This window comes from Penaeus vannamei, chromosome 40, assembly GCF_042767895.1.
Source record: "Penaeus vannamei isolate JL-2024 chromosome 40, ASM4276789v1, whole genome shotgun sequence".
Lineage (NCBI taxonomy): Eukaryota > Metazoa > Arthropoda > Malacostraca > Decapoda > Penaeidae > Penaeus > Penaeus vannamei.
Window position 1 is genome coordinate 22,988,605 of NC_091588.1, and position 22,500 is coordinate 23,011,104.

The 22,500-nt window shown below is 37.6% G+C and overlaps 5 protein-coding genes across 7 annotated transcripts; 3 read left to right on the forward strand and 2 right to left on the reverse strand.

Moving 5' to 3' along the window:
• The first annotated feature begins 220 nt into the window (after positions 1-220).
• On the forward strand, positions 221-3,853 carry LOC113801818 (uncharacterized). Its single transcript, XM_070117384.1, has 2 exons — positions 221-319; positions 3,450-3,853. Exons 1-2 carry the CDS (start codon positions 314-316, stop codon positions 3,786-3,788), a joined length of 345 nt encoding a protein of 114 aa, XP_069973485.1. The 5' UTR covers positions 221-313; the 3' UTR covers positions 3,789-3,853.
• A 4,395-nt stretch (positions 3,854-8,248) lies between these two features.
• LOC138860205 (uncharacterized) lies at positions 8,249-9,169 on the reverse strand. Of its 2 annotated transcripts, none has more exons than XM_070117386.1 (2): positions 9,013-9,169; positions 8,249-8,647 (listed from the first exon to the last, which is right to left on the reverse strand). In XM_070117386.1, exons 1-2 carry the CDS (start codon positions 9,016-9,018, stop codon positions 8,309-8,311), a joined length of 345 nt encoding a protein of 114 aa, XP_069973487.1. In that variant the 5' UTR covers positions 9,019-9,169; the 3' UTR covers positions 8,249-8,308. The 2 variants fall into 2 exon arrangements, with proteins under 2 accessions (XP_069973487.1, XP_069973486.1); XM_070117385.1 differs by lacking the exon at positions 9,013-9,169 and adding an exon at positions 8,887-8,913.
• Positions 9,170-12,145: 2,976 nt separating this feature from the next.
• Positions 12,146-13,044, reverse strand: LOC113801827 (uncharacterized). Its single transcript, XM_027352256.2, has 2 exons — positions 12,921-13,044; positions 12,146-12,544 (listed from the first exon to the last, which is right to left on the reverse strand). The coding sequence occupies exons 1-2, from the start codon at positions 12,924-12,926 to the stop codon at positions 12,206-12,208; spliced, it is 345 nt and encodes a 114-aa protein (XP_027208057.2). The 5' UTR covers positions 12,927-13,044; the 3' UTR covers positions 12,146-12,205.
• Positions 13,045-17,437: 4,393 nt separating this feature from the next.
• On the forward strand, positions 17,438-18,341 carry LOC113801830 (uncharacterized). Its single transcript, XM_027352259.2, has 2 exons — positions 17,438-17,566; positions 17,943-18,341. Exons 1-2 carry the CDS (start codon positions 17,561-17,563, stop codon positions 18,279-18,281), a joined length of 345 nt encoding a protein of 114 aa, XP_027208060.1. The 5' UTR covers positions 17,438-17,560; the 3' UTR covers positions 18,282-18,341.
• Positions 18,342-20,934: 2,593 nt separating this feature from the next.
• LOC113801828 (uncharacterized) lies at positions 20,935-21,837 on the forward strand. 2 transcript variants are annotated; one of them, XM_027352258.2, is made up of 2 exons: positions 20,935-21,064; positions 21,435-21,837. In XM_027352258.2, the coding sequence occupies exons 1-2, from the start codon at positions 21,059-21,061 to the stop codon at positions 21,771-21,773; spliced, it is 345 nt and encodes a 114-aa protein (XP_027208059.2). In that variant the 5' UTR covers positions 20,935-21,058; the 3' UTR covers positions 21,774-21,837. The 2 variants fall into 2 exon arrangements, with proteins under 2 accessions (XP_027208059.2, XP_027208058.2); XM_027352257.2 differs by lacking the exon at positions 20,935-21,064 and adding an exon at positions 21,164-21,190.
• Positions 21,838-22,500: the final 663 nt, after the last annotated feature.

The window sequence follows — 22,500 nt, forward strand, 5'->3', positions numbered from 1 at the left end:
ATAGAAAGAAGAAAGAAAAAAGAAATAATAATAATAATAATAATAATGATAATAATAATAATAATAATAATAAGAGAAAGAAGAAAAAGAAAAAAAAAGAAATAATAATTAATAATAACAATAACAATAATAATAATAATAACAAGAAAATGGGAGTGGAAACAACACCAAACTCTAGGAAAACTTTCAAGGCTTCGGTATTTTTGCCACGTGACTTTCGGGGAAGTGGGCGGAGCCAATCGGGAACGGCCGTGTATATATACGAAAGACGGCAGCTCTGGAAACCATTCACCATTTATCCCTCTCAGACAACATGCAGGTGAGTGCTCGCTTGGTATTTAAAATCAGACAATTCGCAGGCACACACACACGTGCGCATGTATACACACACACACACACACACATGCGCATGTACACACACACACACACACACACACACATACACACACAAACACACCTATTTATATATTGATGAATAGATCAAAATTTATAAGAAAACAAAAGTATTACTGTCTGAGACGCCGTCTGTGTGTGTGCGTATATGTTTGTGTGTTTGTGTACATATACGTGTACACTTGAAAGCGGTTGATCTTGTTTCAGTCTGCTACACTTTGTTCAAATTAATGTATTTTATTCATAAAGCATTCGAGTATTAGGGTATAGAGTGAAGTATTTATATTCAAATTTAGAATCTGTCAGAGAGTCACGAGAAGTTTTGTGAATGATGGGACCAGAGTCACTGATATTGACAAAGAGATGCCGGTTTCTCACTTTCTGAGGAATATAGAGTATAACATGAAATATAGAGTATAACATGAGATATAGAGCATAACATGAGATATAGAGTATAACATGAAATATAGAGTATGACATGAAATATAGAGTATAACATAAAATATAGAGTATAACATGAAATATAGAGTATAACATGAAATATAGAGTATAACATAAAATATAGAGTATGACATGAAATATAGAGTATGACATGAAATATAGAGTATAACATGAGATATAGAGTATAACATAAAATATAGAGTATAACATGAAATATAGAGTATAACATGAAATACAGAGTATAACATGAGATATAGAGTATAGCATAAAATATAGAGTATAACGTAAAATATAGAGTATAACATGAGATATAGAGTATAACATAAAATATAGAGTATAACATGAAATACAGAGTATAACATGAAATACGGAGTATAACATGAAATATAGAGCATAACATGAGATATAGAGTATAACATAAAATATAGAGTATAACATGAAATATAGAGTATAACATGAGATATAGAGTATAACATGAGATATAGAGTATAGCATAAAATATAGAGTATAACATGAAATATAGAGTATAACATGAGATATAGAGTATAGCATAAAATATAGAGTATAACATGAGATATAGAGTATAACATGAAATACAGAGTATAACATGAAATATAGAGTATAACATGAAATATAGAGTATAACATGAGATATAGAGTATAACATGAGATATAGAGTATAGCATAAAATATAGAGTATAACATGAAATATAGAGTATAACATGATATATACAGTATAACATGAAATATAGAGTATAACATGAAATATAGAGTATAACATGATATATACAGTATAACATGAAATATAGAGTATAACATGAAATATAGAGTATAACATGATATATACAGTATAACATGAAATATAGAGTATAACATGAAATATAGAGTATAACATGATATATACAGTATAACATGAAATATAGAGTATAACATGAAATATAGAGTATAACATGAAATATAGAGTATAACATGAAATATAGAGTATAACATGATATATACAGTATAACATGAAATATAGAGTATAACATGAAATGCAGAGTATAACATGAAATATAGAGTATAACATGAAATATAGAGTATAACATGATATATACAGTATAACATGAAATACAGAGTATAACATGAAATACAGAGTATAACATGAAATACAGAGTATAACATGAAATATAGAGTATAACATGAAATGCAGAGTATAACATGAAATATAGAGTATAACATGAAATATAGAGTATAACATGATATATACAGTATAACATGAAATACAGAGTATAACATGAAATACAGAGTATAACATGAAATACAGAGTATAACATGGTTTAACCCTTGGACAATATCCCCTGGGCATGTTGAAATCCATCCTGATATTTAATTGTAGGTTTGCACCCCCCCCCCCCTGTGAAAGTCACCCCCCCTGAAAAATTATTCATAAGGATTAATTTTAGAAACGCGTTGATCTATAGCTTGTTGTAAACATTAGGTCTATATAAGTATGTAGATACTGAGGACATCCCTGTGCCATTTTGGAATATATAAAGCTTGGAGAGAGCTAAAATTAATATATAATATATGATATATATATATATATATATGTATATATATATATATATATATATATATATATATATATATATATATATATATATATATACATACACACATACATATGTATATATTATATATGTATATATGTATGTGTGTGTATGTAACACACGCACGCACATGTATTTATTTATGTATTCATTTATATTCATATTTCATATTTTTATACATATAATGCATGAGCCTCTGAATTTTATACTGTCTTTAAGATTGCATGGCAGAGAGGCTGTATTCCTGCGCATAATGGCGGAAATGGATAACACAATTTATCATTCATTAGTTATTACTACATTATTTATTATTACATCATTATTTCACTGGTTATGGTTATACTTTTCTGTTAGGTTTATATGGTAAATTAATGCATACACTTTGTCTCATCACAGAAGTAAGATTAAATTCAATGAAACAATATCTAAGGATTTGCATATTTGAGCTCATCTACTGACCACACTTCGTATAAATATCAATAAATGAAATATAAAAAATAAAATGCAATAGCTTGATAAATAAATTCATTCAAAATAAATTCTTTATGTGAAAGATTATGTTAAGATTATGTTAGAGGATACGTATTTACTTGCAATCGATGTAATACGTAAAAGGAATATATAATGAAACTTTGACCCTCATGATGTTAAACTTGATTGATTACGATTTTCAGGCTTCAGTTTTTCACTAGATTATATGTATTATAGTAAATTTAAATCCGTGTGGCTTTGACTAGAACACTACTGGCTTAGGATTGTTTCTTCTTACAAGGATTTCTTGTATTTTTGTAACATGCTTGAATTTAGATAGCTAGCAGAATAAAGGCTTGGCCATTTTGCTTTCTTGCACTTGATTCAAATACAAAGGGAACAGTTATGAAATCCTTCCCGGGATGCATGAACGAAAAGAAATTGCACGTAAAACAGCTTATTTATCTCTATGTGTTTCATTATCTATAGAACCTCTGTAATTCAGCTACGTGTGTAGGCTCTGAACTATTTCCTGACACACTTTCCTAACTCTCAGGGTCTCGGAGTCATTCTGTGCTGCGTCCTGGCGGTGGTTCCAGCCCACGGAAGCTTCCCCGGCGCCACAGCCCCTCCCGCCACATGCAGGCGCTGGTGCCTAACTCCGGAGCATCAATCCTACTGCTGCGAGACCGTCTTTGAACCCGAGGCCCCCGTGGGCACCAAGCCCCTCGACTGCCCACGAGTCCGTCCCACCTGCCCACCCACACGCTTCGGTGGAGGACCTGTAACCTGCTCCAGCGACTTCAAGTGCGGCGGCCTGGACAAGTGCTGCTTCGACAGGTGTCTGGGAGAACACGTGTGCAAGCCCCCTTCCTTCTACAACCAGTTCGGTTGAGAAGGGAATCAGGAAGGAATTACTGATTCGTGTAGAACCCATGACTAATAAAGTGTTAGTCCAAAGATGAGTCCATCATTTTCATTGAATGTTTACATGTATTTACTCATTGTGGAATTCTCGATCACTTATTTTGGCTTATCCACTCGCTCACCTTGGATTACTCATCTTATCAACTTAATTTACTCTTTCATCTTGGTGTCCTGGTCCATTGTTCGGGGATTTGGATTTTAAGCTCATCTTTTACTCAATCCTCTTTATTTACTCATCATGGATAATCATATCCTGGTCTAGGTTTGATCACCTATCTTGGTTTCCTTATAACTTTAAATAGTAATCTATTGGTTTTACTGTATTAACTGTCGTTAAAGTATTCACCTTTGTATAAATTTATTAGCATTTTTTTCACATCTCGCTGAACTCACCATTTCACCCTCTCTTTTCAGTTCATCGACTTTTATATTTATTTATTTATTATTATTATTTCTTCTTTTTATTATTATTATTATCATTTCTTCTTTTTTATTATTATCATTTATCTTCTTCAACTTGCATTCTTAATCTTTATCTTTCGCCGCTTTCGTACTCATTAACCAATTTTAGACTCATCAATACATATTTAAGATCAGGAGAATCCAAGTCGTTTCCTCCTTAGTATGCACGTGATGACATGTGAACTTTGATAAGAATAGAAAAGTGAAAAAAAAATCTTTTCAGAAATCGAGGAAAAAGGTAAACAGGATAGGCCTAATAATTTTTTGACGCCAAAAACAGAAAAACGTGTAAACAAAATAAAATAAAATAAAATTGGACCATGACATGTGACGTCACACTCACGTACGCAATAAACATCCATACATACCATACATCCGTATGGCATTTACCTGCTCGTTTACCAGCGGTGGTAAAGTAGGATTCACTTAGAGATGGTAATTCGCCTTTCAAGAGCAACTAGCGTAAATCAACTTAACCACTTTAGTTGCGAGGGATGGAAATCTACGGAAATTCATCTGCTGAATGGAATCAAAATGTCGACCAACGGATGGAGACGTTACTACGGATTTTTTTTCCGTTGGTTTTAGTTTTGTTGTTTTCAGGATTACAGGTGGCTCGATGCAAATGAAAAGTGTTAAAAGCAATATTGGGATATTCCCATGTTCAGATGAATTAACCATGAAAATTGCTGAAACCATCCTGTTAGGAACTGATACGACGGGGTTAGACTGAACGTAATCGCCTTGGAAATTTCATCCGATGTCACTTCAGCTGGGTTTTCCAGCGGGTCATCATCAAAGGCAGAGCCACAGTCCCATAGACTGACTTTCGACCTTCAGCCCTGCAAGACACTATGGATAGTCGTATACTTTTTAGCTAAATCAAGTTTATAGGTTCAATGTTGCATTTTCTAAAGTTACACATCTAATACGTTTTCTATAAAGAGATGCAGGTCCATTTTATGTCATTAAACGTTATTACGTTATTGGCTTAATAATTGATTTATTGTATATTGCTTTAGGAAATGTAATAAACTAGAAACATGGGGAATCCTATAATCATCAGACTCTGAGCCTACGTACTGTAACTATAATCAAGAATTTACGCGTTTATGATAGTATATGGTTCAATTTAATGATCTACATCCGTTTTCTTTATCATATGATGCTTAGAAAACGGCAGAAATGCTATGGAAAAGGAGACAGCCCTGGTTGCGAAGGTAGCCGGTAGAGGGCAATCTTGGTGCTCTGGTGAATTACCCCATTCAGCAAGTGCCATTCATGATTACGTGACACTTTTGATCGATTATGTAACATGTGTATATACCGCCGAGTTCTACTTGCGTACAGTAACGGACAAAAAGTTTTTTTTTAATAACATGAAGCTTCGAATCAGTCTTACCCTATACATAAAGTGTGGTATTAAGGGATGTTCGAGACGGAATTCGAAACATTTGACAAGAGTTTTGACCGTTACTGTACTAATTTGATCATGGTTCAAATTAATGCACCTATGGGAAACATTATACACAAAATTACAGATGAATGCATATATACACATATGCGTGTGTGTGTTTGTGTGTGTATATACTTGATTGTCAGATGATTTATTACATATCAGTGCATGTGATTGGTAGGGTTTACTAGCTCGTTCTTCGCAAGTGCAGGATTAAATTTCGAGCTTAAATGTTAATGCAAGTCCAGAGGTGTATCTACAGTTGATCCTGGATGCGTACTAGAAATCTGGATTAAACTTAATAAGGAATTAACTGGAATGGCGCGTACTGATACTTTTGTTTTGATACTCAATGTAAAAATATTAACGGGAAATAAGTTTTTAGTGTAAGGTATAAAATAAAGTAAACTAAGTTTGTCTAGTGCACATGCGTTTTGAATTGTGGGTGATAAAAGTAAATAAAATAAATAAAATCAAAATAATAAGATCAAATAATAAACCAATAGTTTTATAAATAATATGAAATGAACTCCGGGTAAAAAAAAAAAAAAAAAAAAAGCATTGTTAGTGGCAAGGGTTAACTCACACTTAACATAAACAGAACAAAGAAATCTGACTCCTGCCTAAGATGAAGATATTTTACATTCATCTTAAATGAATAAAAGAGTAAATTTTCAGATGCTTTGGTGATTTTGGTTCCTCTGAATTGACCATTTGCTCAAAATCATCCATAAACGGCAATGTGACTGAGGTACATTCCAAAATGGGAAAATAGAGCAAGACAGAATTACAAAACCCGAACGAAATGTTTATTTACATAATTTTCTTTTAAAGGCATAAGAATATAACAAAATTTCATCTTAGAACTAGTAAACGAAGACAGTTATTTAAAATATCTATGAATAATTGAGTTGCTTATATTGTTTCACAACTAAATGGGGGAGGACGTCACAGGGTTAAGCAGGGTGTGGGATCACTGACCTTCTACAGATGGATCAAGACTCATCCTGTTCAGGTATCAGTACTGGATATGAAAGCCTTTTTACCTGGAAGTTGAACATTCCAATGCCGGATAATTGAAATAAGAGAGAAACGAATCCATATACATTAGATTGTTGCCACTGAGTACTACTGGTTGGGAAAATTAGTGTCAAAACAGTTCTACTCCTTTTCTGCCAAGCTGTTGGCTGTCTCCTTCCTGTTTCCCTTTTATTTATATTATATATATTTTGTGTTTATTATTGATTTATAATGGGTAGAAGGGAGGGTGTAAAATTATAAAATGATTTGGTAGAAAATTAATATTCTTATATCTGTAGTTGCTAATAATAGAAAAAAGCTTTGTAATATGCAACATAATTTCTATATGATCAAAAGAATAACCGAAGTTAGTTATGTTTCTATGACTAATTGTACCTTTAGCACACAATTAAGAGAGCCATCCCAAGAGCTTTATTAAGTCATGCTACTCATAACATTTTAAAGCAAATCAAAAGTGGGTTATCTCGGGGTTTCGTTAAAGCCCAAAATTCCTGGTGGTGGCGACCCTATTTTTGGAATAAATCTTATAAGAATTCATTGTCATGTACTTTGTTTATATTTCAAAATCTCCCAACAGAGAATATCATTAGTTATATTAAAATTGATCCAAACATATTTTTGCAGTACTGTAAAAAGACATTTGAATAGATATTATATAAATATAAATATATATATATATATATATATATATATATATATATATATATATATATATATATATATATATATATATATATATATATATATGTTACATGTATGTGTGTTTAAGAAAAGATATAACCTCCAGCCAGCAAGAAGAATGAGGAAACAGCTAAAGAACAGTTCATGCTGAAAGGGATAGACAAAGAGTGAGTTCGTGAGGTGAGACAAGAGATTAAAATGCATCTAATCACTTATTCAGAGATGCTGGGTAAACTAAAGCGACCTACGGAATCAACTAAAAAACAATGACTAAATCATGGAATAAGCAGAGCAAGACCGGCAAAGGAGTGACTCCGGATGAATTAGTGGCATATGAGCTGGTAACTAAGAGCGATGAAGTGAGTAATTGAGCCTAAACTCCAAACACAAAATAAGAAGAAAAAGAAGAAGAAGAAAAAAAGAAAAAGATCAGGGAACCAAAGTTATAGAATATGCGAACTAAAAGAAAAAAGAAAAAAAATCAAGGAACCGGTGACAGAATAAGTAAACTAACAAAATAAATAGATAAATAAAGAAAGAAAAAAAATCAGGGAACCAAGATAGGTGAGATAGTGACATATGAGCTAAAACTAAAGGGACGAAGTGAGTCTTTACCTCTAATTATTACCTCTATTATTATCTAAATATTACCTCTAATCCAAAAACAAGTAAACGAGAGAGAGAGAGAAAACGAAAAAGGTAAACCAAAGTGATTGAACGAGTAAACAAAAATTGTTAAAAGGGAGCACAGAGATGAGTGATAGGGTACATCCAATAAATAAAATGAGGATTTTTGGAAACATTTATTAGTCATGGACACTACATGGATGAATAAATACGGTGTGTTTTCAACGGAATTGGCTGTAGAAGGAAGGGGGCTTGCACACGTGTTCTCCCAGACACCTGTCGAAGCAGCACTTGTCCAGGCCGCCGCACTTGAAGTCGCTGGAGCAGGTTACAGGTGCTCCACCGAAGCGTGTGGGTGGGCAGGTGGGACGGACTTGTGGGCAGTCGAGGGGCTTGGTGCCCACGGGGGCCTCGGGTTCAAAGACGGTCTCGCAGCAGTAGGATTGATGCTCTGGAGTTAGGCACCAGCGCCTGCATGTGGCGGGAGGGGCTGTGGCGCCGGGGAAGCCTCCGTGGGCTGGAACCACCGCCAGGACGCAGCACAGAATGACTCCGAGACCCTGCGAATTAGGAGGCTGTGTCAGGAGAGTTTGGAGGCAGAATGCATGGATTTGTGACCTTAACTCTGTCCAGATTTGGAAATACAGATATAGATGAAGATATTCAAAATAAGAATATTTCCGGTGAATATTTCAACTGTTTGAAATCAATGTTGAAGTTAAAAAATCGTCATAATATCTCTATCTTAAATGTAAAACAGCTCCTCCTTTAGAGTAAAGGAATTCTCGAAGAGACAAACATTTCCTCGCATTCCTCATGAATTAAGTAAATCAACATGAAGAAGATGCGCCAGATTCGTACAAGATCTACCGCAACCGCACCGCAGCCTCCGCCGCGCGTCCCAAAGCGCAAGGCAAGCACTCACCTTCATGCTGGAAGCGCGGGATGCTTGTGGGACTCGGAGGCTCGTCGTCGGCGCTTTATACGCGGCGCCAGACTGGCTCGCCGCTCTTCCTCGAACCTCGCGAGGAAAGCCCGAGTCGGAGAGAATTTTCCCAGAGTTCCTCGGCCCTTCGACGTCACGTGTGTGTGTTTGTTTGTTCTTTTTTTGACGATGTTAGGATCTTTAATATTTGGATGAGACTGGAACAAATGTGTGGATGCTTATGAAAAGAAATGTATATATATATATATATATATATATATATTTCATTATTTATTTATTTATTTATTTATTTATTTTAATGAATATCGGCCCTTAAACGTTACGTGCATTTTTGCGGAACTTCTTTTTGGCGATGTTGGGATCTTGAAGGTTGGATGAGGTGGAAAATGAGTGGACGCAGGTGGAAGGTTTTCCAGAGATTTCATAAATGTATAAAGAGAAAGAGTGTGTGTGGAGGGTGGTGGTGGTGGTGGTGGGGGGGGGGGGGTATCATAGTTAAGGAAATCATGGCTAAGAAATGAATGGAAGAAGAGACAACGAAAGGCATGTGAAGTAAGGGATACAAAATGATGAGAGAGGACGCGCGTGAGGAGAAAGAAAACGAAGAGGAAGACAAAGTGAGTAAAACAACCAAGAATGGAATGCACGGCGTGTGTGTGTGAGTCACAAGCATTTTCCGTCTCTTGTTTTGACGTTCTCACTCATCTTCGGTTTATTTACTCATCTTGGTTTACTCTTCGTGTTCCATTTACTTATCTTGGATACTCTCATCCCATTTAGTTCACTCATTCATATACTTGGCTTACTCAGTTATCCTTTCTCTTTATCCATCTTAGTTTACTATTTTACTTATGACTTATTTACCATGGTTTATTCATCTTGGTTTAAAGCCATTCTCATCTCAGTTTACCTTTTTTATTCATCTCAGTTTGCTCATCCATCTGTATTATTTTCTTCATCATGGTTTGTTTACTTCCTCATTCTTATTTCCTGTCTCATTGTGGTTGTCTTACTCGTCTTGTCTTACGCGCTTATAGATAATAGTTTACTCACTGACTTATTTTGGCTTACCTTTTCATCCTCAATTGCTCAATTATGCCATTTATTCATCTGCTCTTGTATGCTGTTTTAGTTTACTCACATATCTTGTTTTGCTCACATTTCGATTTCCTCACTGACTCATTTTGTTTACTCAACACATTCTCATCCTTATTAACACAATTATCGTTCAATTCCTTGATTTACTCACTGATTTATCTTGGTCACTCATCACATGCTCATCCTAAATTACTCACACATCTTGGATTGCTCGCTCTCCTCGATTTACTCACTGACTCATCTTCGTGTCCTCATCTCAGGCTCAGTCATCTTCATATGCACACTGACTCAGCCCAGTTGACTCACCCATGTTGGTTTGTTCACTGACTCATCTTCGTCAGTCACTCATTCGTGTGGCGTCTTGTGGCAGCTTGGGTTTGATGGCAATTAAGCTTGGGAGTTTTGCGTCGCCTTCAGTTTCGAACAGAATAATTCAGTGATTCGTAAAGTGTATTTATTGACTAAGAATTAATTCAGTGGTTCGTAAAGTGTGTTTATTGACTAAGAATTAATTCAGTGATTCGTAAAATGTCTTTATTGACCAGGGATTCCTTTTGGATCAGAGGCCCGTGTTGGGTTGATCCACATTTTCAGTCATGGTTCTTTACAATATGTATATTTATTTTTTTCAGCGTTGATTTTTATTCTTGGGTTTCAGTGGAAAATTTTAGTCAATATTTTTTGAAACGGTAATTTGCTTACTAATCACTTTAACTTGAATTTAAGAGGTAAAGGATGATCTTGGCCAGTATTGCTGTTGGCGTCGAGTTCCATTGTTTTATTTTTATTTATTTATTTTTTAATGAAATAATAAGCCGTTAACAACAGCTCTTGATTTTATTATTATCAATATAAATATCATTATAAATGCATATTTTTCCTGTTTTTCTTTTAAGCGTAGGTGCTACCAAAGAGCGTGGTGTATATTTGTTAATTAATTGATACATGTTTATGGATGAATGCTAGTGTTTGTTATTTGAAGTCTTTGTAATATTTTTTCTAAAGAATAAACACAATATGTACTTCAGTTTTTTTTTTCTTCTTTTTATCACATACAATTTCTAGGTAGAATCTGTAGGCCTTGCAAAAAACACAACTAAAAAAGCTGTATATTTTTAGAATTGAAAAGTAATATGTAATGAAATGCGGCTAAACTAAGACCAATGTAGTGTTTCCAATGAAAAAGTGACAATCACATTCACCAAAAAACAGCAAGAGAACCTGATCCAGTACCAAAGATTAATTAGATACCAAAACACCTTAGATGCAAGAGTAATTTTACGGACGCATCTGTGATTTCCCTTCCAGTGAGCAGTTCATTTACTCAAATTCCTCCATAAACCGTAATATCGCTACAGGAATAAGGATATGGCTGAGGGACTTTCCGAAATAGTAAATTGATATAACAGAAGTTAACAGATTAAACACTTTCGTATAACGCTTTGATATAACCTTCTACAGTCAAAATAATCTGAAGTAATCTGACATTATCCCCTGTAATCCATTAAGGGTGTGGGTGAAGGGGAAACGCACACGAAATATTATATAACTCATTGCTTATTTTAGTATGTTATGGTCTAATTAGAGAGAGGCAGAGTAATGTAATATGAGATATTGTGTATAACCAGTGAGAAGAATGTTGCTCATTCTTCTCACAGGAGATAGACGAAGAGTGAGTGAGTATGGATAGAATGCGATAAAAATAACGGAAAGTTAAAAGATAATCATGTAAGTTATCGCTTATTCATTAAGAGAAACGGAGTAAATTAAAATGACCTGAATTAACTATCAGACTAAGAAAACAAGATGAGTAAGCAAAACAAGGCTAGTAAATGAGTGACCCAAGATGAGTTAGTGACATATGAGCTAATAACTAAAAATGACGAAGTGAGTAAATAAAGGAGAACATAAATTGTAATCCAAAAACAAGTAAACGAGAGAGAGAGACAGAGAACCAAAAAGGTAAACCAAAGTGACTGAATGAGTAAACAAAAAAGTTAATAAATAAAATGAGGATTTTTGGAAACATTTAGTAGTCATGGACACTACATGGATGAATAAATACGGTGAGTTTTCAACGGAATTGGCTGTAGAAGGAAGGGGGCTTGCACACGTGTTCTCCCAGACACCTGTCGAAGCAGCACTTGTCCAGGCCGCCGCACTTGTAGTCGCTGGAGCAGGTTACAGGTTGTCCACCGAAGCGTGTGGGTGGGCAGGTGGGACGGACTTGTGGGCAGTCAAGGGGCTTGGTGCCCACGGGGGCCTCGGGTTCAAAGACGGTCTCGCAGCAGTAGGCTTGTTGCTCCGGAGTTAGGCACCAGCGCCTGCATGTGGCGGGAGGGGCTGTGGCGCCGGGGAAGCCTCCGTGGGCTGAAACCACCGCCAGGACGCAGCACAGAATGACTCCGAGACCCTGCGAAATAGGAGGCTGTGTCAAGGGAGTTTGGAGACAATATGCATGGATATATGACCTTAGCTTTGTTCAGATTTGGAAATACAGATAGAGATGAAGATATTCAAAATAACTATATTTCCGGTGAATATTTCGCCAGTTTGAATTCAGTATTGATATTATGTTTAAAAAAAAAACGTCATATTTTCCTTTTATTTTAAATGTAGAACAGCTTATCCATTAGAGAAAAGGAATCCTCGAAGACACAAACATTTCCTCGCATTCCTCATGAATTAAGTGAATCAACATGAAGAAGAAGCAACAGATTCGTACAAGATCTACCACATCCGCACCGCAGCCTCCGCCGCGCGTCCCAAAGCGCGAGGCAAGCACTCACCTTCATGCTGGAAGCGCGGGATGCTTGTGGGACTCGGAGGCTCGTCGTCGGCGCTTTATACGCGGCGCCAGACTGGCTCGCCGCTCTTCCTCGAACCTCGCGAGGAAAGCCCGAGTCGGAGAGAATTTTCCCAGAGTTCCTCGGCCCTTCGACGTCACGTGTGTGTGTGTGTGTGTGTGTGTGTGTGTGTGTGTTAGACGATGTTAGGATCTTTAATATTTGGATGAGACTGGAACAAATGTGTGGATGCTTATGAAAAGAAATGTGTATATATATATATATATATATATATATATATATATATATATATATATATATATATATATATATATATATATGGAAGAAAAACCCACAATGTACAAACTAGATTTATTGATGAAAGTGAGACAACAGTTTCGGAATCGTCCTCGATTCCATCTTCGGGTCTGGAGAGGCAAGGGAGACGAAGCGGTATAAGAGGGAAAGGAGGAGAAACACTCGGGAACTACGGGGCAGGAGAGGACAGGAGAACGGAAGCGAAGGGAGGTCAGATCAGGTCGAAGGATCAGGCGGTCTATGTGACGGGTGACCGGCATAAGGGAGGAGACGAAGGATGTGGGAAGCGAGGAGGCTGTCGGCAGGAGAGAAACCGCTGTTCAAGTTGAAATTGTGCAGCAGCTTAATGAGAGAAGATTCCACCAGTCTGCGGGCATGGACATCAGCGGAAGGGAAGAGAATGCGTGCAGCTTTCCAGTCCATCTGATGGCCAGTGTCCCACTGATGGCAGAAGAGGGCGTTGTTGCTATGTCCTCTGGATACAGCGTACTTATGCTGAGACAGACGCTTAGTAAGACTGGCGCCTGTTTCACCAAAATACTGCTTATCACAGGAGGCACACGGAACAGCATAGGTGCCCACCTTCGAGGTAGAGGGAGGGCAGGTGTGAACCAGGTTCCGACGGAGAGTATTCACCTGGCGAAAGGAGAGTCTGCAGTTGAGAGACTGCAGGGGCCGACGGAGGGAGTAGATCTCCTCAGTGTAAGGCAGGCTGAGGACAGGCAGGTGAGGAGACTCATTGGGAGGGGAGTCATGGTAGAAGGTACGTCGCGCCCTGGATAACGCGACGTCTAGGACATGGCGAAAATAGCCCAGTTTGGAGAACGAACGACGCAGGAAGTCGATCTCTCCATCCAGGTACTGGGGGTCACAGATGCGGAGGGCACGGAGAAACAGCGAGGTGGCAACCCCTCTCTTCACATGCAGTGGATGGTACGAGAAGAAGTTTATGTACATACCACTGTGCATAGGCTTCCTGTATATAGAAAAGGAGAAATGATCAGCAGAGCGATGGACAAGAGTGTCCAAGAAAGGGAGCTTGTCGTCAACCTCCCATTCCACCTTGAAGCGGATGGATGGAGAGAGAGAATTCAGCTGCGACAGGAAATCAGGAAACAGGGAAGGTTCATGGGGCCAGAGAGCGAAGACGTCATCTACATATCTCAGCCACATGGAAGGACGAGGGGAGATGGAAGGGAGGAGCTCCGACTCGAAGAACTCCATGTACAGGTTAGCCAGAACAGGGGAGAGAGGAGAACCCATGGCAACACCGAACGTCTGTGAGTAGAAACGACCCTCAAAGGAGAAGGAATTCGACTCCACACACAGACGAATCAGCTGGAGGAAGACTTCGGTGGGAAGAGGAAGACGAGGATCCTCGGCAGGGAGCTTCCTCTGAAGGAAAGCGAGGACGTCATCAAGCGGGACCTTGGTGAACAGGGAGTCGACATCCAGGTTCAGCATGGACGCCGGCGGGACACCGCGGACACGAGAGATGAAGTCCTGTGAATGGCGAAGGTGAGCAGGAGAGAAGGTGCCGAGAAGGGGAGTGAGAGACTTAGCCAGCCAAGCCGCCAGAGGATGCGTCACCGATCCCCGGGAGGAGATGATGGGGCATAGAGGCACGGCCGGCTTATCGGTTTTAGGAAGCCCATAGAAATGAGGGAGGCGAGGGTTAACGACCTTGAACCTCTGGTAAAGGTTCGCCTCCGGGAAACAGGCTGCAAGCTCTCTCAGACGACGGTGGAAAGTGGCAGCAATGCGTTCCCGCGGGTCACTGGTCAGGGGGGCATAGGTGGAGGCGTCACCTAACAGGTCCTGGGCCTTCTGCAGGTAGGAGGCTCGGTCGAGGACCACTACCGAGTTACCTTTATCAGAAGGCAAAATGGTGACATCCTCCCTGCGCAGGCTGTGAAGGGCCTCACGGTAACGCCTGGGGATGGAAGGGTTAGGGTGAAGGAGAAAGAGAAAGGCCCCACGAAGGAGGGAGACATCAGGCAAGGAGTTCCTATGAGCGGAGATGAACCGGTCAAAAAAAGAAACGATGTCAATAGAGGTAAGGGGAAGACGGCGGAGAGCAAAGGAAAGACCGAAGCCAAGGAGTTGTAGTTGGTGAGGGGTCAAGGACAGGGAGGAAAGGTTGGTAACCGTGTCGGTGAGGGAGAAGCGGGACCAGGGACTACGGGAGGTGAGGTTGGAGAGTTTCTGGGAGAGGGAGCGAGCATGGGTAGTGGAGAGGAACCGGGAAGAATCGTGGGCCACGTCAGCTAGGGGCTGGAAGACATGGCCGGGGAGTCGTTCCTTCAGGAGGTCAGAACGAACCCGCGAGCGATAGTAGGAAAGCTCGACATCCCTCTTACCAGTGCGGATCCGCATATATATATATATATATATATATATATATATATATATATATATATATATATATATATATATATATATATATATATATATATTATGAATATATAAAAGGGGAAGAATGGGATGCTTGTGAAGAGAAATGTATATATATATATATATATATATATATATATATATATATATATATATATATATATATATATATATATATATATATTTATGAATATATAAAAGGGGAAGAATGGGTGGCTTGTGAAGAGAAATGTGTGTGTGTGTATATATATATATATATATATATATATATATATATATTTATATATATATATATATATATATATATATATATATATATGTATGTATATTTTTATGAATATATAAAATAGGAAGAATGTGGGGGAGGGGGGGGGATCGTACATAAGGAAAAAAATAGTGAAAAGAGACCAGAGTTATGCGAAGTAAAGACAACAACAGGATGAGTATGAGAGGAAAGAAAACGGAGAGGAAGACTGATGAATAATTACGAAGGGTAGGTTATACGAGAGTGAGAGAGGTATATGCGTAAATTGAAATGAATAACAACCAGAATAAATGAATAAGCCCAGAGAGGTAGTTGAGGAAAACAATATAAGCACAAAGAAATGTAAGTAACGAGTAAATGTGAATGTAAGTACAGAGTAAATGTGAATGTAAGTACAGAGTAAATGTGAATGTAAGTACAGAGTAAATGTAACTAAGTAACGAGTAATTATTATATATGAGTAAGCGAATCATATGCAATGTTACACTGATAAACAAAGGTGAGTAAATCAGAATATCAAGAGGGTTAAATGAGAGAGAGAAAAAAAAAATGTGAGTAAACCTATCTGAGTAAGAATTCATATGAATCAGTGAATGAGTAAACCACACAGAATTAGTAAACTTAGTTGAGTAAATGGGTATATGAGGATGAATACACTAAAGTGAGTCAGTGAGGAAATGAAGAGAAGTGAACTAACAGAGATTGGTGAGTGAACTACAATATGGAGATGAGGGTATAGAGATGAGTCACTGAGATGAGTCAGTGAATATATCAAGAGGAGTGAGCTAAACAAAAGGATGAGTATTTGAATCTGTATGAATAAACTCGGATAAATAATCAGCATATGAAGATGAATGAGATAACTAAAATGAGTAAGTGAGTATATTAAGATGAATCAGGGAGCGAATCAAGGATAAATAAACAAATCAATGAGTAAATTAAGAGCTGTTAGTGAGTAAAACAACCTGTAAATAGAGAATGGGAGACGAAAGATTAAACTAAATATAGTTAAAAAAAAACGATTAATGAGTACATAAAGCAAAATGTATGAATAAATCAAAATGAATAAATGAGTAATTCGAGATGAGTAGGTGATTGAATTAAGAAGGAGCAATGGGGAATGTATATAACTATACAGCCAACACCCACCCTTCCTTTGTTATAATCCACCATTCCATATTTCTCTTAACTTTCTTACTTCCCTCTTATTCCCCTTGCTTTCTTATCATTCCGTCCTTTCTCCATCTATCTCCTCTTGTCTGATATTCCATATTTATATATATGTTTATATATATATATATGTTTGAATGTTTACTCTTTCTTTCTATATACGATTTTTTTTTTTTTTATCCACACACTCTCTCACACGTCCTTTCTCTTTACATATTCATGAAATCTTTTCAAAACTTCCTCCTCGCGAACACTTACCCGTATCTCTGTTCCATTCAACCTTATACATCCTAACATAATTAAAGGCAGTATTGTTAACGCTAATATTGTCAAATCACGGTCAGAACTGGAAGCGGTTCGAAGCGGCTGGAAGCACCTGGAAAACTCAGGCTTACGTCACGAGGTTCGGAGAAGGGGGAGGAGCCAAGCCAGTCGGACGGGTATATAAGGAAGATTAACAACTACCGAAGCTACACTTACTTCTCTCGCATTCAACATGAAGGTGAGTGGTTGCATGTTGCTTTTAGGCATGCGAAGGACGCTGTGATATAATTGTGGTAAATCTATCTGGTGCATCTTATATATATATATATATATATATATATATATATATATATATATATATATATATATATATATATATATATATATATATATTCTAAAGAGATAGCTAAATGTCATTCAATATAGTAAAGAAAAGATGAGGCTCTTTTATCCTTCATGTATTAGTACTAACTCTTAAAACTAAATGAAAACAGGCTAATTATCACCTGTGAAAGTCTCAGTTTCTAACTTAATTTTGTCTAATTTTAGACAAAACCAGTGTCATATTCATGCACGCTGACTCCAGAATCTTTACTGACACTCCTAATTCACAGGGTCTCGGAGTCATTCTGTGCTGCGTCCTGGCGGTGGTTTCAGCCCAAGGAGGCTTCCCCGGCGCCACAGCCCCTCCCGCCACATGCAGGCGCTGGTGCCGAACTCCAGAGCAACAAGTCTATTGCTGCGAGACCGTCTTTGAACCCGAGGCCCCCGTGGGCACCAAGCCCCTCGACTGCCCACAAGTCCGTCCCACCTGCCCACCCACACGCTTCGGTGGACAACCTGTAACCTGCTCCAGCGACTACAAGTGCGGCGGCCTGGACAAGTGCTGCTTCGACAGGTGTCTGGGAGAACACGTGTGCAAGCCCCCTTCCTTCTACAGCCAATTCCGTTGAAAACACACCGTATTTATTCATCCATTTAGTGTCCATGACTAATAAATGTTTTAAAAAACCCTCATTTTATTTATTGGATGTACCCTATCACTCATTTTTGTGCTCCCTTTTAACAATTTTTGTTTACTCATTCAATCAATTTGGTTTACCTTTTTTGTTCTCTCCCTCTCTCTCGTTTACTTGGTTTTGGATTAGAGTTTATGTTCACCTTTGTTTGCTCACTTCGTCCCTTTTCGTTTTTAGCTCATTTGTCACTAACTCATCTTGGGTCACTCATTTACTGGCCTTGTTTAGCTTACTCATCTTATCCTCTTTACAGTCTGATTTAGTCATTTCTCTGTTAGTTAATTAAGGTCATTTTAATTTACTCTGCTTCTCTTAATGAATAAATGTTAGGCTACATGGTTATCCTTTAACTTCTGTTATTTTTATCGCATTTCATCCATACTAACTCACTCTTCTGTCTAGACAATTCTATTCCAGAGAAGAATGAGCAACATTCTTCTCACTGGTTATACACAACATCTCATATTGTATTACTCTGCCTCTCTCTAGTTAGACCATAACGTACTAAAATAAGCAATGAGTTATATAATATTTCGTATGTGTTTCACCTTTACCCACACCTTTAATGGATTACAGGGGAAAATGTCAGATTAGTTCGGATTATTTTGACTGTAGAAGGTTATATCAAAGCCTTATAAAAAGAAAAGTGTTTAATCTGTTAACTTCTGCTAAATCATTTTACTATTTCGGAAAGTCCGTCAGCCATATCCTTATTCCTGTAGCGATATTACGGTTTATGAAGGAATTTGAGTAAATGAACTGCTCACTGGAAGGGAAATCACAGATGCGTCCGTAAAATTAATCTTTCATCTAAGGTGTTTTGGTATCTAATTAATCTTTGGTACTGGATCATTTATAATAATATTTATACTGATAATAATAAAATCAAGAACTGTTATTAACGACATTATTTCATTAAAAAAAAATGAATAAATTAAAATAAAAAAATGGAACTCGACGCCAACCGTAAAACTAGCAAAGATCATACATTACCTCTTACATTCAAGTTAAAGTGATTAGTAAGCAAATTGCGATTTCAAAAAAATATTGACTAAAATTTTCCACTGAAACACAAGAATTAAAATCAACGCTGAAAATAAATATACACATTGTAAAGGACCATAACAGGGAAAATGTGGATCAACCCAACACGGGCCTCTAATCCAAGAGGAATTCCTGGTCAATAAAGACACTTTACGAGTCACTGAATTAATTCTTAGTCAATAAACACACTTTACGAATCACTGAATTAATTCTTAGTCAATAAACACACTTTACGAATCACTGAATTAATTCTTAGTCAATAAACACACTTTACGAATCACTGAATTAATTCTTAGTCAATAAACACACTTTACGAATCACTGAATTAATTCCTAGTCAATAAACACACTTTACGAATCACTGAATTAATTCTTAGTCAATAAACACACTTTACGAATCACTGAATTAATTCTTAGTCAATAAACACACTTTACGAATCACTGAATTAATTCTTAGTCAATAAACACACTTTACGAATCAATGAATTAATTCCTAGTCAATAAACACACTTTACGAACCACTAAATAATTCTGTTCGAAACTGAAGGCGACGCAAAACTCCCAAGCTTAATTGCCATCAAACCCAAGCTGCCACAAGACGCCACACGAATGAGTGACTGACGAAGATGAGTCAGTGAACAAACCAACATGGGTGAGTCAACTGAGCTGAGTCAGTGTGCATATGAAGATGACTGAGCCTTAGATGAGGACACGAAGATGAGTTAGTGAACAAACCAACATGGGTGAGTCAACTGAGCTGAGTCAGTGTGCATATGAAGATGACTGAGCCTGAGATGAGGACACGAAGATGAGTCAGTGAGTAAATCGAGAAGAGCGAGCAATCCAAGATATGTGAGTAAATTAGGATGAGTTTGTGATGGATGACCAAGATGAGTAATTGAGTAAATCAAGGAACTGAACGATGTTTGTGCTAACAAGGATGAGAATGTGTTGAGTAAGCAAAATGAGTCAGTGAGGAAATCAGAATATGTGAGCAAAACAAGATACGTGAGTAAACCAAGACAGCATACAAGAGCAGATGAGTAAATGGCATAAGTGAGTAATTGAGGATGAAAAGGTAAGCCAAAATAAGTCAGTGAGTAAACTATTATCTATAAGCGCGTAAGACAAGACGAGTAAGACAACCACAATGAGACAGGAAATAAGAATGAGGAAGTGAACAAACCATGATAAAGAAAATAATACAATCATTTTCCACCTCATCCAACCTTAAAGATCCCAACATCGCCAAAAAGAAGTTCCGCAAAAACGCACGTAACGTTTAAGGGTCGATATTCATTAAAAAAAAAAAAAAAAAATATATATATATATATATATATATATATATATATACATACATACATATATATATATATATATATATATATATATATATATATATATATATATATATATATATACATTTCTTTTCATAAGCATCCACACATTTGTTCCAGTCTCATCCAAATATTAAAGATCCTAACATCGCCAAAAAAAGAACAAACAAACAAACACACACACATCGAAGGGCCGAGGAACTCTGGGAAAATTCTCTCCGACTCGGGCTTTCCTCGCGAGGTTCGAGGAAGAGCGGCGAGCCAGTCTGGCGCCGCGTATAAAGCGCCGACGACGAGCCTCCGAGTCCCACAAGCATCCCGCGCTTTCAGCATGAAGGTGAGTGCTTGCCTCGCGCTTTGAGACGCGCGGCGGAGGCTGCGGTGCGGTTGTGGTAGATCTTGTACGAATCTGGCGCATCTTCTTCATGTTGATTTATTTAATTCATGAGGAATGCGGGGAAATGTTTGTGTCTTCGAGGATTCCTTTTCTCTAAAGGATAAGCTGTTTTCCATTTAAGATAAAGAGAAAATATGACTCTGTTTAAACTTACATAACACTGATTTCAAACAGGCGAAATACTCACCGGAAATATAGTTATTTTGAATATCTTCATCTATATCTGTATTTCCAAATCTGAACAAAGCTAAGGTCATATATCCATGCATAATGTCTCCAAACTCTCCTGACACAGCCTCTTAATTCGCAGGGTCTCGGAGTCATTCTGTGCTGCGTCCTGGCGGTGGTTTCAGCCCACGGAGGCTTCCCCGGCGCCACAGCCCCTCCCGCCACATGCAGGCGCTGGTGCCGAACTCCGGAGCAACAAGCCTACTGCTGCGAGACCGTCTTTGAACCCGAGGCCCCCGTGGGCACCAAGCCCCTCGACTGCCCACAAGTCCGTCCCACCTGCCCACCCACACGCTTCGGTGGACAACCTGTAACCTGCTCCAGCGACTACAAGTGCGGCGGCCTGGACAAGTGCTGCTTCGACAGGTGTCTGGGAGAACACGTGTGCAAGCCCCCTTCCTTCTACAGCCAATTCCGTTGAAAAGGAAAACTTAACATAATTATTGAAACTAGCACTAATAAAATATTTTTTGTTTCTTTTTAAAGCATGATTTCATTTAATATTTGCACCCATTTACTCTTCCCAGTGCTCACACTTCTCAATATTGTTTTATGCACAAACTATTTATGCTGTTATTTACTTGCAAAGAGGTTGAAATTTTAAACTCTTTCTGCTGTTATTTACTTGCAAGGAGGTTGAAATTTTAAACTCTTTCTGCTATCATTTACTTGCAAAGAGGTTTAGATTTTAAGATCATCTGTACTCTTCTTAGCTTACTAATTGATATTAGGCTTTCAACTCTGAATTTGCTCTCTCATATTGGTAGCCTCACAGATTGATCTTAGTCGTCAGTTCTAGTTTATCCACTCACATTGAATTCCGCGTCTATTGATCTTGATTGTTTCACCTTGAAGTAATAATTTTGCATTATTACATGGAATTATCTCCCTTTTTAGTCGCTCGTTCTTTCATTTCAATCTTCGTTTTTTTCCAGTTTTCATCTCCCACGAGGTATATTTTCTTTCTATTTTCTATCGTTTCTATCTTCATTTGGACCTATCACAATTTCTTCTCCATCTCTCCATAACTAAAGGAGAAGGTACGTATATATGTTTCGTTGCCTTAATTCTTCTATGTTTTCTTTTCATTGTTTCGCTCTCCATTTCTCAGATTTTAACATACTATACTACAATATAATGACCTGAAA